Raw genomic sequence first — 17,661 nt, 5'->3', positions numbered from 1 at the left:
TAAAAAAATATAAAATTCTGCTCACCATTTTCACAGATTCACTTGAATTGTTTATTTTCACTTTGCGATCAGTTGATCAGTTTGTGATTGGTGGGCAGGCAACTAAGGCGACGAACACCTGCCGCACGCGAGTGAGACGTTGTGGTGGCTCTTCGCTTGTTTTATACAAATACGTATCAAACTGCGAGCACCTGCCGTCCTCGATGACAGATTTCTTCAGTTATCTATCTATCAATAAAAAAAACCAATACTCGTAGGTATTTGAATGTCTCGAAACCAATACCTAAGTGCTTTGGTATATGGACTACACCACTTAACCCGACACAACCTTGTATACTGATCTAAGTTTGCTAGTTAAGCTGCCCGTCTGATTTGATTTGAAGTACCTTGAAATAACTCACCGAAACATAATTTAAAGGCTACCTTTCAACGTTATTCAACTCGCCAATATTTTATGCAATCATGTGCCCATTCATAAGGTCGGCATCTATACATATTACTTAAGTGTATTCTAAAATTACCGATTAAGTAATTATTAAAATGTTGTGGTTTATTAATTCAGTCTACATTGATTTACTTATAACCATGCATAGTAGTAGCTACAAGTTATAACTCTGCCTAACCGAATGTAACCAATAACTATAAAAACCAATCTAAACAAATTCAGTCTAATCGAATGCAGTCGAGTATCAGTGTTTTACATGGAGTGCCTATCTGACCCCCTACGCTCGGTTACCTGGGCAATCGGTTTCATAAAGGCCTAGCAAAGGCTTATTTGACATAAATTCACTAGTAATATAAAAAAATATGCAAACAAACCGACTAGAGGAAAAAAGAATTAAATATTCTCGACATGTGGCTTTCATATATTTTGGGTCTTTACTTGAAATTCATCCTTTTCCGACTACTGACGTGATTGAGGAATATCAATCGGCTATGACATGCAGTTGTAATAAATGTATCATAGTCTTGTATAATTTTCGTTGAATTATTTAATCATATCCTGCAGTTCTGTATGTAAGGACAGTTACGATGCGTTGTTTAAAAGGGAGGAAATTCTAACGAAGGTAAAGTTAGTGACTACATTAAACCTAGAACATAATTTATTAAGATTAATAATGATAACATATTTCACATCTAAAACTAGCCTATATTCACATAGAAATACAAAATTAAAATACTATATACAAAAGTAAAAATATATATAAAAGAACATTGATCAGGCTTCCAGTGGCCAGAAGACTGGCTGCATAGCCACGTTGTATGGTAATGCTAATTCTTTGTCCAAAGGATAAGCCAGACCTCTGGTCATAATTTTTGCCCTCTCATCAACGGTCCTTTTCTTTACATTAATTTTAATACATATAATACAGATCTTACTATATAGTCGTTATTACTACCACCCCTGGTCTAGTGGGCAAGGAACCAACCTCACAAGTATGACGGTGCGAGTTTGATTCCAGGTCTTGCAGAACTTTTCAAACTTTTCAAAGTTTGTTTGTAATTTCTAAGCATATCTTAGACACCAATGACTGTGTTTCGGCACGTTAAACTGTAGGTCCCGGCTGTCATTGAACATCCTAGGCAGTCGTTACGGGTAGTCTGAAGCCAGTAAGCCTGACACCGGTCTAACCAAGGGGTATTTGCCCGGGTAACCAGGTTGAGGAGGTCAGATAGGCAGTCGCTTCTTGTAAAGCACTGGTACACAGCTGAATCCGATGAGACTGCAAGCCAACCCCAACATAATTGGGAAAAAGGCTCGGAGGATGATGAGGATGTTATTACCACCACCCCTATACTAACTGAGCTAAGCAAACGACTGTAGAATCAGTCAATAATTACAATAAAATTAACAGTAGTTTGAATGAGCTATACGTGTACCTATTATACATCATACGTAATCGTTCTATGTCTTTTGATCTGACAGTCAATCGTGGAGAAAGACAATAAGCATTATGTAATAAGTAAAGCGGGACAATATATTGGATCGTGCAATGTATTTCTGTATTCAATATGACTTCATACTCGTGCATCAAGTGATATTGTATCAATTTTATAAAACGCTCATTCATGAACTTAAACATATATAATTTTCATGGTCCTTATGCAAAAGACACTCAAAAATCTATAAATTATTCTGATCTCAAAATAACTTAATATAACAATGCATATCGTGTATGCATAATAATTGCACGAATCAGGACCTTAAACGGACATTTTATACGACTGGCTTCTGACTTCTCCTCAATTACCATTTAAATATAGTAGAAAAACATGTATGCAATGTGAACCCTACATTTTGTTCTTAGCGAAGGTTCTTCCGCGAACATTTCCTTGCGCAGCAGGTAAATAGTAGAGTTGCATCGGCCGCACTCCCGTGCCCTTCGCACTCGTCACGTGACGATTGACATAATTAATTAAATCTAGGTTGTTTACATAGCAACTTAAACTTTACCCACATACTAAAGATAGACAACAGACAATTATCAACGTCACCTGGTCGATTAGGAAAATATTTTTTTCCTTAACCAATATAAATAAAATGAACATTTGATACTTATCTCAGATTATCTCATTAATACCTACTGTCTGCAAAGCTAATCAGGGGTATTTTAAAATATGAAAATATGAAATTCCGGCAATTGTCTATAAATACAGGTTACATGACAATGAATCCGCATTTATGAAAGGATTCGCTTCAAGAAATATTCTCAAACAACTATTTGAAGTCAGATGTATGACTTCGTGGGAGTAAGATTTTAAGATTTTACTCCTGAAAGTAGAGACCTCCTTAGTTCTTTACAAAGATATGTACCTCAACATATTTTTTTAGAACACTATGAAACGCTTCATACCGAGGAAACTTTTGGCATCTAAGCGTTCTTTCAAATTCCTATTCGCTGCTTTCGTTTTACCCAGCAAAAAATATCTCGAACGCTCGCCTCTGAGGAATCGTCCTCAAAAATTAGACCTTTTCGTAATATTTATTGACGCTAATACTTTTCGAAACTCAAAGAAAATCGAACCAATCATATAAGTATTTTTCGAGAAAAGGGTGTCGTTGTTTAAATAAATAGTTTGTTTGTATCAGTTATTAAAACCATACAAACAGATTTGTTGTTCTGAAAGAGTTTGTTCGTCCGTTCGTCATTTGAGGTAGTGGGAAAGATAGGGCTTTTTGAGGAGCTTTATAAATTACAGCAAGCGCTCATTCTCAGCCTTTGTAACCGAAAAGGAGGAGTAGTATGATCACCTAATAAGTACTCGGAGGGAAAAAGGGTCGGGAGATGATGATGATCACCGAATACTCAAATACGCCTAGACCGTTTTGCAAAATTCATTTTTTATTTGACATGTTATTCTTCCAAGGTGGTCCAACAGTCGTCAGGTCAGGATCTGATGATGGGAAAATTGTAGGCATGCATGGGTTAAAAACTTGTCAGTCAGATGTATGCCTGACCGCTCTACACAACAGTAGTATAGAGCTGACCCGATGGTGAAGACGAGAGAAGGTCGAGGGAACTCGAAAACGGTATGTATTAACAGGTACCTCGTGTTTGGGCTTATTAATTCATATTGCTGAGGACTTTCGACTAATGCGGATAGTGACAACTATGCTTGAAAAGTTGAAAATAAAAACTTTTTACAAAAAAATTACTTCCAAAAATACTGAAAAGCTGAACAAAACTATTTATAGGTGCATCTTCCAGACACTGACTTCTAGGCCGAGGCACCTAAAAATAGTTAGTTACTTTTTTCGCTATTTAGTGTTTTTGGAAGTCGACTTTTTTATAAAAGTTTTAGTTGAATACATACTTATGTAACTAATCTAAATTTAATAAAAGTATTTGTGTAAATCTGTGGAGATCGAAGGGGGAGGCCTATGTTCAGCAGTGGACGTCCTATGGCTGAGATGATGATGATTTGTGTCAATATTAATTATAACTAGCCGTTTTCCTGCGGTTTCACCCGCGTCCCGTGGTAACTACTGCCCCTACCGGGATAAAATATAGCCTATGTTACTCGTGGATAATGTAGCTTTCGAATGGTGAAAGAATTTTAAGAAACGGTCCAGTAGTTTTTGAGCCTATTCACTACAACCAAACAAACAAACAAAGTTTTCCTCTTTATAATATTAGTATAGATAACTCAACGATCGAAGAATGAATAGTATAATTTGTCATCCATATATAATAATTCATTCGTTTATTAGGTAGGCACCATAAGTCTTCAATACCATGATTATTGAATGTCTTTATTAGGAACTTATAAAATGTGAAGCAATTTTGCTAAAAGTATTTGTGTTTCCTCTATAAGTATAATGCAATAATGGCGCGTTCAGACTAGAATGCAGGCACGAGTAACAGTTTATATGTGATTTAATGCCACGTTTGTTAATCGTTTAATGCTCATTATAGTCGCACGAACCGATGTAGATGGATAATTTGATATGGAAATATAAGCTTGCGATAAAACGCTAGATAATAGATTTACGTAGTTTACCGACAAACTGCGATAAAATGAAAATGAACACAAATTCTTATTTATACACAATCGGGATTTAATCGAAATGTTTTTATAAAGTTACATTTTCCTTTACACGACGTTTCAAATTCCTAAACTCCGTTTTTAACACGTTTTATATTACTTAGCTCCACTTGTAACTATGTATGTAAGAAAATATTATTTCTTATAGAAAAGATAATAAGTAGTTTTTTCAGTTCACTTGTACCGTGACAATTATTTTTTAGGAGAGTGGGAGATATATTTCTTTGCGATAATATTTCCAAATATTTTGCGATAAGTCAGAGTTACTGTTACAGCCCTTTTTATCGTCCCACTGCTGGGCACAGGAGTCCTCTCACATAGAGAAGGATTGAGCATTAATCACCACGCAGGGGCAGAGTAATTATCCTTTTTTTATTTTTAAAGGGTTTCTTCCTGAAGTTGCAATAAGGCCGGCTGCAGGTGTTCAGAAATAATAGATCCCAGTACAAATTACAAAACTTTTACGACTGCTTTTGCCATTTGAGGTTTTTAGAATGGTTTGATTATATTATTTTAAGTTATCAATGTTACGTAGAAATCTGAACAAGAATGTTGCTAATGCGTTGAATTACCTGCACGTGATATGGAAATTGCCGTGTCATATACCTAATTATGAAAGGCTTCTCAGCGCTCACAGCCTCTAGTTTGATGCACCCTAAAGGATTGTGAAACTGCACCCCTGAATTCAAAAAGAATAAGTAGGTACTGTTTTTCTAAATACAGTATAACCCATGTTTTACTAAATAATCCAAAAATCCCAGGATAACATACTTCCCCGTATGAAACAGTGATTAGAATTCCCATGGGAAGACTTAGGCTACTTTAACCCGGTACGGAAAGTAGTAAAGTCAGGAAGCGATTTACGATGGAACCGTGGGCAACAGCACGTAGGCTATGTACCTATTGTCTAGTAGAATTCCAAAAGTTTCCTCAGACAAACAATCGAAAGGAAAGTCCGAAATAAATACACCTTATCACCATTTGTACCCACCGCAGTGTTGACTTCAGCCCTATCTGTTTGTCTAGACACAATAACTGTATAAGGAAAAAGATTAAAAATTCCTTGATTCCTTACTTATTAAAAACACGAGAGCTCCTGTCTGTCTGATATTGTTTTAAGTACCTATCTAAGATAGGTATTAATCTGATTAGTACCTACCTACGTATTTAAAGATTTGCGTTTCACAGAACACAGATTCAATCTCGGAAGGCTTCAAATATCTCTTAGCTCTGTATAATTTCAGTTCAATGATCAATCAGTAAAAACTATCTAGTTTAAGTCGTGATTAACGTAGGTTTATTTCTGAGTCTTAAAATAAGTATCGTAACTCCAACCTTTCTTTGGGACGGAAGTACACACAAACGAAACAAACTTTTGGTAGAGCATATTAGTTTCGGGCTGCGGCTCGTGTTAGGGATGGCTCGAGATGAGAACTCGCACAGAAGACCAACGTGAAGTAGCCTTTATTGCAGCGGGTTGTTAGGAGAGTGCTGCTACCGGACACCAAATCCTTTTTTCTTCCTAAAGCTACCCTTGAAAGACCCTTAATAGAACTGTCTACCCATGTAAGAAGCTTTGTTAAACATTATTTTTCCAACCGGAAAGACTTACCGTTTAGCAACAAGTATCTACGTAGATTTAAAAAACTCCAGATGATTGCACTAAATTGGACAACTACCTACTTTTCTATAATGTTTGCAGGTATCTAGTATCAATTTTTTTTTTTGGTGGATGGTCATCTAATTATACTCCCGCTGTGGGTGCTGCATGACTAAAACTCATATGCCTTTTGGAGCCTTTTGAGTACCAGGGTACACTTTCGAACAGTCCTGGAGCCCCGCAGGACGATCGTGACTAGATTTGTTTTTTTTTACAGAAAATCTAAATTATCTCTTGCGAAGCCAGAGCGGACGGCTATCTAAGTAGATACCTACCTATCTAATATTATATAATGAGGTAATTTGATCATAAGTTTCAACAGACAGAAATATTTTAAGATTTTCTGATGATACAAGATAAGATTACAAAAACCCGCAAGCAATTTTATTTTTTATCGGCATTATTTCCTGATTAATGCCATATTATATTTTGAATACAATACAATAGTCAAAAGCTGTTAATCTATGAAAATACGGCCTCTTAATTCGAAACAAATAAAATAATAACAATGTCGGCAGTTCAGCATGACCGATCGTCGGCCACAGTGGCTGTTCTCTAATAAGATCCGCACAAGCGTTCGTGCAGACTGAGGTGCAATCTCTATTCTTTCACTCTCTTTTCTTCATCGGTGGGAGGCCTGGGAGGGCGAACCGACACGAATAGAAATACGTGTTGGCAGGTGCTATTTATTACTTTGAGGAGCTTCTATTGTTTTCGATGTTCCTACTTGTTTGCTAGGAAAACACAATACATGCTTAGGTAGGTACTAAATGGAACTAATATTGGAGATAAATATAGCTGTTTCTTGTAATCTTTTCTTATTATACTTACTTACAGCGTAGGTAGCTCTAATTTAGGAACTGGTCAACAAAATGGATATAATATTATATACCTACTTCTTACTCAGTAATTAAAATTAACCACTAGGGTTTTATTTAGAAAAAGGGTAACATAATGGTAATTTATTATATACCTACTTATTTTTTGTCTAATATTGCTTGGCACTAGTTTTAAGTGATTTGGCTCGTATCAAATAATTATTTCAAACCTAATGAGGTAGGTAGACCGGGAATGTGCTAACGTGTAGGTAATGACAGACACTAGGTATACCTATCATACACATGCATGAATCTATACATTTAGGTAATTCATTTTATCTCAATCTGATGAAGATTATTAGATGATGATGTCGCCAGCTAAAATCTTGTGCGTAAGTAGTGATTACTTTATCAATATCTGCATACGGGCCAGTCTAATACGACCTCGGAATTTTATTCAAGTGTTTCGCTGGGACAGTAGTTAAAGGAAGGTTAAACTAATTGTATGAAAAGTTCAGTATTCTACCGTCGTTGGCACTTCATCTAAAAATCCTGCTAAAGTGCCAGCAAATCGAGAGAGACCTTTTGCCAATAGAACACTGAAATTGCTGGATTAAAAATCATCACTGAATTCTCGTTGTAGGCAAAGAGATTTCAAAAATGTCTTTGACTGTAGGTTCAATACTGTAAAACATTATTATATTGAGTATTATTACTGCTACGATTACCCATTTCAACGTGTTCATCTGGCGCTAACTCAGCTGAAGCGATATAGCGAAACATTGGACTTTCGTCTCTTGTAATAATTGCGTATCAAAATAATTATCAATTTGCCCTATAATTTAACTAATATATCTTGATCTGATAAATATGCGTTGTTATCGTAGGACAAGGTGCGGTGGCCACCAGTTCGATAAATACCTACAGTTGTCGTAAATACCTACGACACATTAGGTACCCCACTACTACTACAGGTAAGTAACTACCAGCCTTCTCAGTGGGCTCTCTCTCTGAAATAGGCAGTGATCCAACTGCCGACAATAAATGATTAACGACTACAACTAGCAACTGATCAGTTTCCTCCCTGGTGGTCAGAAAACTGAAATACCAGCGCAGTCGACAAGTGAACAAGCGGGCATTGTCCAGTAGTACCTATGGTGCAGGATGTATAGTGAACCCGGGCGCCGAGGTCTCAGGGAAGTCACACGGACGCTTCATAAACTTAGATGAAAATATCCATGTTACGACTAGTTGTAGCAAAACAGTGCTGATAATTTTTATATTGGATACAGACCACCCATTAGGAAGCTCTGCCTTTGAACTAAGCAGCGCCTGTATCGCAAGAGGCATAAAATATAATTTGTTAAAGATTTTTTGCAAATGGCTCTACAAAAGAAAAACAAATATGTATGTCAAACTTTCAAAGAAAACTCATTTATTTAAATGTAAGGTAATATACATAAGCTGACATATAAAAGCAAAACATAATTATTCAAACCATTCATTACTAACTGATGCACACTGAATTGTAATGATTGCTTAAAGAAAATTCCGAGGTTTTATGAAAAGATAAGCTCTCAGATATAAGGTTTAACAATGATATACTGACATACAAATTGTAAACAACAAAAGGACAATCAACCATTTAAATTGGACCTGTTTTCTTTTAGAACTATCAGAAATAACAAAGTTTTCTAATTGCATCACAGAAACACGTCACGTCGTTCGATATTAGCTACTGACATTCTAATCATAAAATATACGTTATTGCTAATACCATAAAAGGTGATGGAGTTAACCATTAAGTAGTAAATATATAGAAATTACAATCAACAAATGTTGTGAACTTGGTAGTGTAACTGTAGCATGACCAGTCCTGGTCAGCGTCACCGGCGGAGGGCCCATAGGCTCCAGACTCTGAAGAAGTAGGGTGTCCATTGCTGCGTATGCTTCGTGGACAACACGCTGGAAAAGCCATTTTATATACTTTTTATAATCAGATAGTTGAAGCTTGGTGATAACACATACATGGATTGTCAAATATTGGAATTCGTTTTGTGTTCCTAACTGGATTTTACAATGGACTTCAAACGAAGATAACGAAAAAAGTCCATAGCGAAAAAGGATTTTTAAGTTGATACATTTTTATTAACATAATAGATAGGAACATACCTCTGTAATAAGTTTAGAGTTGTATGAGTCCGTGGGTCGGAACATCATAATAGTGTATGTGTTGTCGATGCCCAAGTGGCCATCGACCCAGTCCTCTATACCGCCAGCGTATAAGGCTAAAATGTTAACTCTATTAAAAACTGCTTTTAGTAATACAAGCACATATTTTTTCCAAAACTAGAACTATAGATATAATATGTAACTCTTATAAATGAACCTTACGTAAGAACTCGGATGTTTGTCCGGCCACATACGGTCGATTGCCGATGCTGTAAGCTGCTGCTGCCGCCCTCGACGCCCGTTGTCTCTGATCATTAAAAGGAAAATAAATATTTTAAATATGGAAAAGTCATCAAATGCCCGTACTTTTCCAGTCTAAGATAAGGGGTTTGTATACCGTAGAGACTGAATACTCTTACCATATAGTAAAACTAAGGATGAATTTGTCGATGCTTCCAAAAAATCATGATTATCGAAAGTAAGTCATGGTCAAATGGCCAAGAAAAAAAAGTGTGGTGCTAATACTAGTTTCCTTGGTTATTAATAATTTACATTGATATTATCTTGACAGTGAATCAGAATATGACGGATTACCTCCGCTAGATAGGTACTTAATACTAGCGCATGCTACTGTGGAATGAAATAAAAAAGCATTTTCAGTGCTCAATACGATGTAAAGGGATTAAATAAGGTACTTACATATACGTGATCAAAAGCACGCTTCTTCTTAGTGTGCGAATATGGATACAAAACTCCCTGCAAGAGACGATTATAGTTTAATTTATGTTAGCAAACCTCTGGCTAATAACACCATTTTATTTTACAAGCTTTTTTCATAAGTAGATACATCAATAAAAAATCCGAATGATGTAAAAATAATCCAAGTAAAGACATATCCGCATTTTTCCTAATAATTGATAATCTTGTTGATTATTTTTTTATTATCCACGAGTATTATTTCCCGTAATACCTCATCGGTTTTCATGGCACTGGAAATACCTACTGATAAATAATTATCTAATGCAAACTGATCTGTCTGACTACTTCATTAGTCGGCTGCTCGCAAACTGAGCGCCTTTGTCCTCGTCTGAAAGCAGTTAGCAACAGGTTTCCCGTAATCGGGCCGATTTTCTACAATGGTGCCTATTTTCGAAGGAGACTAACTATACAGAAGATACAAACGCATGCGCACACCCCGGTACACTCACTCTGTTCAGTTGCCCGGGCAACTCGGGGCAACCCGAGACCTACTTCTTGGCTTACGAAGCCAAACCATCCACTCTTGACTGGTTGTCAAACTTTCTGTCTACCCGTAACTACTGCCAAAGATCTTCAAAAGACACTGCATAGGAACCCTTATAATAAAATAAAAACCTCACCAGAACATCGCCTTCTTTAAAAGCAATGAAGGTGAACAGTGGCGTGTGCTGGTCGTGCATGAAGTGCGTGAGAGCGCGCGTCTCCGCCTCGCTGAGTTGCCGCGAGCCCGCGTACAGGCTGCCGCAGGGGTGCTCTGCTCGAAGCTCATCCGCTGCAAGAAACACCAAGTAATACTTCTCAATTTGCACAAATACAGAGGTAAGGTAATTAATAAAAATATTAATTGAAAACTCGTGACTTATTTTTTTCCTCAGCGATAAAAAGTTTGCAAAGAGGTTCACAAAATCTATAAATTTGGTAATATTAAGGAAACGGAACGGATAATATCTATAGCATAGGTAAGCAGAGTCGCGGGCAAAAGTTAATAATAATGTATTTTTCTCACCAGGTATCCATTGATATTCAAAATTTCTATCAAGATTAACTCCATAACACGATTGTATAGTACATCGCAAGCCGTGGCTCTCACACGCTTTACATGTTTCGCGTCCTTTGCATGTATCCCATAACTGACGCAAATTTTTGGACCATTCTCGTCTCTACAAAGGGCAAAAGTTATTTCTCAGAACTATACAAGGAAGTTAATTAATACCGTTCTCGATGTTTACTTACCAATCAAACTTTTTATTTAAATAACATATACTGATTAACATACGTGTGGAAATGTCATGGAGTAGTCGTATCCATCGGGGTTGAATACAGGTATGACCCAGAAACGGTATTTTGTGAGTAGGTCAGCATGAGCTTCACTTCGCTCTACTAGTTGATATAAGACGTACATAGCAGCAGCTACTGCATGGTGGTCTCGCCCTTGCATACCTGTAAAAAAAAAGTTTGAGGCTTCTCATTTTTGTACATGGTTTTAAAAATACAATCGTCATGTTTTACTTTACCTGCAACAATCATGACAGTTTGCTTCGCGGATACAATTTGACCACTGCTGGGATCATCTACCATCATCATGTAAATAGGATTTTCCATTGCGGTATAATTTCCATCAGTAATATCTATCCATTTAGCTACGGGACTATCTTCCGCCCACTGCTTTAATTGACTCGTTATCTAATAAGAAACCATAATAATTGAGTGAAATACAAGTATTCAATAAAACATTAAGATAATTTTCAGCTGAATAACTACCTCTGCTAATGTTCGTGGCGAATTAAAATTCAATTGTCTTAGCTTAAGTAAACTGCAAAACGGGCGGCGTTTATCTCTGAGTGTGTCTTTAAATCCTTGGGTCGATAGTATTTCTATGGCAGGAATGCCAATGACACCTTTAGTAGTCATCCTTCTTGTGACGTTGTCCGCAGCATCTTCTTCCTGTTCTATTTGCAAATCTTTAATAACCGAAGATTTTTTTGTATCTTGGTCCTCAGTGTCGTTATCTTTAGAGTCTGGAAGATCTTTTTCTGTAGCTTCTTCTTGGTTACCCTTTTTGTCATCATAGTTATCACTAGTATCTGGATCTTCTTTTTTGGAGCCGGAGTCACTATCGTCGTCACTATAAAACATCATGTTATATGAAGACTCAGAATCTTTTTCAGCATTTTTTTTAGTTTCCTCTTCCCGTCTTCTACCATCTTCAAAATATTTTCTTTCAGTCGTTGATTCAATTTCTACTTCCAATTCATTAGACCTAGTAAACTCGAAAGGTATTGTGGTTCTATCCGGAACCGCATAAGTGGTCCGAGTTAAATGTTCCCGGGTTGTAGTTGCTTCTTCAAACGAAGTATATCTTTGGAATTCATCTAAATCAGTTGTAGTTCTAGTCGGCAGTGTAATTTCTGAGTATGGTTGGGTCCGAGTAGGAGTTAATGACTGTGGTTCAGATCCTTGCTCCTGCAGAAAAGATAATTGAAAATAAATAGATCGCTTCATTTAGGATAAGACGGTCCTTTTCATCGGTATGATACTTACATAACTATGGACGACTGGTGGAGTTAACGGAGCAATGGTTGTACGACGACTGAATGCGACTGGAGCTATCGGTGCGTACTGACGTGCCATCAATACCGGTGTCCGCGCTAGGAACTGAGGGCTGGCAGGTGGACTATCATCACGTTGTGAATTTCGACCAGCATAGCTGCCTGTATGATCGATTTTGCACTCTTAGTTTGTAATACTATGTATACCTAAGATTGATATACATATGAAGTAAAACAAACAAGAAATATTTTTGTTTAATGTATGGCTAAGCACTCACTAAAGAAGATTAGTAACTTGTATTGATATAGGAAAAATAACAATAATAGGTACATTACCAACCCTTTGGATGCAATGCCGGAATAGGTGCATTTGTCGGAGCAGGTGGAGCTATCGGAGCAAGATAAAGTTCCCCCCCTTCTGCTCGAGCCATTGATGCTGTAGTAGGAGGCACAAATCGGGTATAATCTTTAACCGCTTCGGTGGTAGTCGACGCAGTTGTTGGTGGAGGGACCTTTGCACCACCGATGATAATCTTCTCACCTCCCTTAGTAACTGGCTGAATGTTCACAGCAATAATTTGCTGTGATTGAGTCGTTGGTAAATCTTCATCTAAAACCTTCACTAGGAATTCGTTTGTAGTTTCTTGATTAGCGCGCCATCGCGTGTATTCTGTGTAGGATCTTTTTCGACGGAAATCTAACACACAAATAATTTATTTTATGAAAAGGAGTATATATTATGGGAAATGCAAATACCTACCAGAAGTAATGTCATACTTCTGCATAAGAGAGCACTTACATCGAACGGGACAAACAGGGTACAAATCATAGTCAGTAATATTATTATGGTCGTGGTTGCACAAAACTAGTTGTATAAATCCTAATGCTATCAAAAATCCATAAGTTTTCATGATAACAAATTCTTCATATTTTGACATAGCATGATGCCTTACGTTGACGTTTAAGTTAGCATAAATTTATCTTAATACAAAGATCGTATGTGGCCAGAACCTAGTCATTATTCTTGTGTTTTAACTTAACGTTTCATGGGCTTATTTATTTATAAATAATGTTTTTTTACGAAACGGTTAAAATTTTCAGTAATGTTATCTATTTGTAGAAAAGCGCGCATAACTCAGGTTCGACAGAGTGTCTACTTATCAGTATAGTGAGGGTAATTTTTTCCGGGTGTGCGCTGTGTGCCCCTCAGGACGACGGCAAAGCGGCCTGAAACGGCTAATATAAAATACGACGTAACACCGACTTATGAGAAATAACTAGCAGAAGGGAAAGTTACACCCTACGTCCCCGGAAAGAACATCCCCCAAATGGATCAAAAGTTAATACTTCTGCATTTGGTAATATTTTCAGTGATTTTTTTCTTCCCGCCCTCGTCTGTATGCTGTCAACGTGACATGTAATTTTCTTGTAATGGATGAGGATCATCCCTGGATTCAAATTCAATTCTTAAGGATGATGATGATGAACTTCATAGTCCATGTCTTATGAAAAAAATATTACCTGCTGTCAGAATTTTATGATACATTTTGTAATAGTTTGATTTTCTTGTGTACAATCATGCTTTTGCAGATTAAAGTTTATTTAGTAGCGGTCACATACTTCCTTGGTGCTATTTTCATGGTCTTATTTCCACCAAGAAATTTTGAACTGTGAGTAACTGAAAATGTCTACCTAGGTATTTAATTTCGAATATGAACAACTATGTTAAAGAAACGTAACCTGTGCTTTAATAGAAACCTCTGCTTTTAAAGTAAGTAAGTAGTTAAGTGAAAACGGAGATGCAATGTACTTCAATAGTTATTAGTTACCGCTTTGAGGTTTGTACTTATTAAATTACTTTTATTCAGATCTGGGGCTAAAATAAGAACCACGAGAAGTGCCGGTGACTATATAAAATTTAAGCAGTACGCCAATCAGAAAATAGTGATGGCTACGCTGGAACGATTCAGTCGACATGATCCAGAAGTGGTGAATGTGATGCACTTGGCTCCGCTCACATTTGAGAACCGGAGTATTATGGCGGTGGAGCTGCGCAGTGATAAACAAACTAGAAAACCTGGTATCCTTATAATTGGAGGTACTATAACTGTGTTATTGGAATAGGTATTTTTTTTTGAGTATCGTGACTCGACATCTTTTCCTAGTGTCGACCCCAACTAATTAGGTAACTCGGGGCCGCGCAAAGTAGGTACATCTATGAACAACATGTTAATAAGTACAATATATTATATACCTAGGTACTTAATATATATCTGCACATAGGCAAGACGCAGAAATAATGAAATCACCATCGCGGATCGCCAGACAGTAATAAAATGTATATCATGTTGTAGACATCACTGACGTATAAAGGTAGGGTTTTACATTCTTATCTTAGGCAACTGTTCAAAAATTTAAATTACTTTCAAGACCATAATTATTAACACTTTTTCCTTGTATGAACTTTTTATCTTCTTCAAAGAGCAATGTTTTTCATAGCACTAAACGCGATGTCATGGGGAGCGACTAATGCTATATTGGAGCTGGCTGAGAAGTTACTCTATGATGCAAGCTACCAGACACCGTTCTTCAATGATTACGACTGGTTAGTTTAGTTCCTAAGTAGAACAATACATAGGTACCCATCTACTTTACCGACTGACGGCCAGTTTCTTCATCAATAGTTAAAGTCAAAGTAATGTCTATTTAAAGTAAAAGTAACGGTCAAATTCGTTTTTTCAAGGCTAAAGTGACAGCAAAACTAATAGAAAAAATGAATTTGACCGTTACTTTTACTTTAGACATTACTTTAACTTTTACTTTGGCTTTTACTTTTGATGAAGAAACTGGCTATTAGTAGCTAAAACAAAGGGTGTTAGGTACCTATAGGTACTTGAGGCTAGCCAATATTTGAGGATTACATTTTTTTCTTGCATAGCATAGGTACCTAAGTAACTTCTTATCTAAAATATGGTGGTATAGCAGTAACGTTGGTGGGCCATCAAATTAAATTAAATCCTCTATCAAAAAATAATGACGGATATAACTATCATTAGATATTATGACTACCTATCCATGTGTTAGTGTAAATTACAAAAAAGATATGATTGAACGATAACTAAGTATTCGTAGATAAGTATCACTTTGTAGCAGAATATCTAGTTAATTTTCCTACACATCATAGATCTGTAGTTGGATAAGGTAGTTACCCACCAAGTGTTGTCGTTTCCACAAGGTACCTGATTCCGCTTGCAAATCCTGATGGTATCCAATTCACGCATGAGATGGAATCACGCCCTCCTGTGGACTTCGATGAATGGGCGCGCAACGAAACCCTGAGACTTCACACACGACCATCCCAATGGCACAAAAACGTTGAAAAGATTGCCGAAGATAAAGAATCCTGTTTTGGGACAAACATCAATCGCAATTTCGCTTATCATTGGCAAGGTAAATCGATATTTTTTGCCGATATTATTATATAGGTAGATAGGCAACTTATACCTACATAAATCAATTGGGGATTTACCATAGGAAGGAATTTCAAATACTTAAAACAACATGATAATTATGAATTTAATTTTAATGCAGACAGATTAGTAGTGGTGCAGTAGGTAAGTATTACCAATAAAAGATAAAATGGATGTTCGAACACAAATTGTTCTGCACCGTTATCTATAAAACTGCCAAACTATCATGTTGTTGCATGAGACCCCCCTGAAAGATTATTTATATTACTTTACAGTAAATATTGATAACATCAAAACAAGTTACTACATCTTCTATTTCAGATGATGTTCACAAAACACCACCGCGTTGTTGTCAGTACTACCCTGGTCAAAAACCCTTTTCCACCTCCGAAGCGAGAGCCATTCGCACTTATGTCGACAAACTGGGGGATATTATTAGCCTGGCAATACATTTACATGCAAGTTTCTCACCGAAAAAGGTTGGCATCATTTCCATGAACACCTCTCTCACACTTGATCATAGTTCGAATTTCATCCAAAAAATAACTTCTAGGCTCAAATTGATATTGAAATGGACCTAAATTTAGCAATTTAAGCATATAAATACATTTGCTTTTAGGAGTACATACTTTACCCATGGCGTTATTCACTCCGAACACCGAGTAACTACCGCACTTTGCAAGAGATTGGAGAATATGCCGCCAGGCAGGCGCGATTGCCGGATGGTCGACTTTACGAGGTAAGTATCTACCGAGAAAATAAATGCAAATATTCTTATTGAAGTAATCAGAAACTAGATAAAAATCTTCTGCTTCGCCCTCCACAGCTAGGAGCCATTTTGCTCTTCGTTGGGTATGCTACTTAGGTGGGTCAGAAAACGGAATCGTGCTAAGATTTCTTAGGGATTCCGTCTTCTTCTAAATTACTATACCGTTTAGCAGTTAACAATTTACCTACGTTTTTGTTTAAATTGAATATTAGGGCTGTTTAAAGTGGCTGCGGTATTGTTTGAAAGAGTTACCGCGGCCCTGGTACATAAAAGGCTTACGAAGGAACACGATGGATTGACATTGAATGGACACAGCAGGAGGGGTCATTTGTAGAATTTTGCCATCGATAAAAAGGCTGTATAAAACTGGCTTTAATTTTCAGGTCCACCAGAGCAGTAACGACGAGCGCGTGGCAGGGACGCTGACCGATTACATAACCGGTGTTGCGGGCATAGATCTTGTGTTTATCCTCAAGCCGTACCACCAAATGTTTCCCAGCTACACAGATACCAGCAATCTGGGTACGTTTCCATACAGTGCGATAGCAAGCACATTTGAATGAATCATTATTTCTATGACTACTGATTACTGTAGGCATTTGTGATATTAGACAATCTATAGATTCACTTTATAACAATTAATTTAAAACACGGATTTCAGTGATTAAACGGTGTAATATACTTAATCTATTAGGTACTTGGAAACCGCTTTAAACTTAATTACGTACTAAGTAATACATAATAGATTTTCCGCCATTGATGATATCCATTGGTTTGCAGGTATATACGTGAAGAAAGCTATTAATACGATCCTGAGCGTGGTGCGTGGTTGGCGCAGCAGTACTAAACAGAACACGCTGTCCTTTTCGGAAAAGATGTTGAATTCTAAAATAAAATGAACCAGAACTTCTGAAAA

The 17,661-nt window shown here is 36.9% G+C and overlaps 3 protein-coding genes across 7 annotated transcripts in view; 1 reads left to right on the top strand and 2 right to left on the bottom strand.

Annotated features, from left to right (window-relative positions):
* The window catches only part of LOC110376109 (sodium-dependent nutrient amino acid transporter 1), a 17,543-nt gene extending 17,357 nt beyond the window's left edge, over positions 1-186 (bottom strand). The window contains exon 1 of the mRNA XM_021334476.3: positions 26-186. Coding sequence (XP_021190151.2) covers positions 26-28 — 3 coding nt within the window. The 5' untranslated portion in view covers positions 29-186. The remainder of the gene's footprint in view (positions 1-25) is intronic.
* The window catches only part of LOC110376186 (carboxypeptidase B1), an 18,261-nt gene extending 600 nt beyond the window's left edge, over positions 1-17,661 (top strand). Inside the window, exons 1-8 of one of the 2 annotated variants that reach the window (XM_021334585.3) lie at positions 14,016-14,176; positions 14,375-14,604; positions 15,006-15,111; positions 15,742-15,956; positions 16,298-16,455; positions 16,596-16,715; positions 17,129-17,267; positions 17,526-17,661. In XM_021334585.3, the coding sequence (XP_021190260.3) occupies positions 14,085-14,176; positions 14,375-14,604; positions 15,006-15,111; positions 15,742-15,956; positions 16,298-16,455; positions 16,596-16,715; positions 17,129-17,267; positions 17,526-17,644 (1,179 nt within the window). In that variant the 5' untranslated portion in view covers positions 14,016-14,084 and the 3' untranslated portion in view covers positions 17,645-17,661. Of the gene's footprint in view, positions 1-14,015; positions 14,177-14,374; positions 14,605-15,005; positions 15,112-15,741; positions 15,957-16,297; positions 16,456-16,595; positions 16,716-17,128; positions 17,268-17,525 lie in introns of those variants that run through there. The other variant, XM_049844086.2, reaches the window with a different exon arrangement.
* Positions 8,435-15,884, bottom strand: LOC110376079 (uncharacterized). 4 transcript variants are annotated; one of them, XM_064038582.1, is made up of 12 exons: positions 15,746-15,884; positions 12,847-13,203; positions 12,499-12,668; positions 11,719-12,420; positions 11,472-11,640; positions 11,234-11,397; positions 10,964-11,117; positions 10,578-10,729; positions 9,898-9,954; positions 9,421-9,505; positions 9,199-9,314; positions 8,435-8,991 (listed from the first exon to the last, which is right to left on the bottom strand). In XM_064038582.1, the coding sequence occupies exons 2-12, from the start codon at positions 12,935-12,937 to the stop codon at positions 8,821-8,823; spliced, it is 2,031 nt and encodes a 676-aa protein (XP_063894652.1). In that variant the 5' UTR covers positions 12,938-13,203; positions 15,746-15,884; the 3' UTR covers positions 8,435-8,820. The 4 variants fall into 4 exon arrangements, with proteins under 4 accessions (XP_063894652.1, XP_063894654.1, XP_021190109.3 ...); XM_064038584.1 differs by having other exon boundaries at positions 15,720-15,860; XM_021334434.3 differs by lacking the exon at positions 15,746-15,884 and adding an exon at positions 13,306-13,684.

This window comes from Helicoverpa armigera, chromosome 2, assembly GCF_030705265.1.
Source record: "Helicoverpa armigera isolate CAAS_96S chromosome 2, ASM3070526v1, whole genome shotgun sequence".
In the NCBI taxonomy this organism is placed as follows: Eukaryota; Metazoa; Arthropoda; class Insecta; order Lepidoptera; family Noctuidae; genus Helicoverpa; species Helicoverpa armigera.
This window is presented reverse-complemented; position numbering and strand designations above follow the sequence as displayed.

What these genes read in the sequence shown, in the direction of transcription:
- LOC110376079 (XM_021334434.3), bottom strand. Translation starts at nt 13,444, where the DNA reads ATGTCAAAATATGAAGAATTTGTTATCATGAAAACTTATGGATTTTTG. An exon ending in CACCAGTCGTCCATAGTTAT is followed by an intron (nt 12,421 to 12,498) that starts GTAAGTATCATA and finishes TCTTTTCTGCAG; the next exon opens with GAGCAAGGATCTGAACCACA. An exon ending in TTAAAGAAGGCGATGTTCTG is followed by an intron (nt 9,955 to 10,577) that starts GTGAGGTTTTTA and finishes CGTCTCTTGCAG; the next exon opens with GGAGTTTTGTATCCATATTC.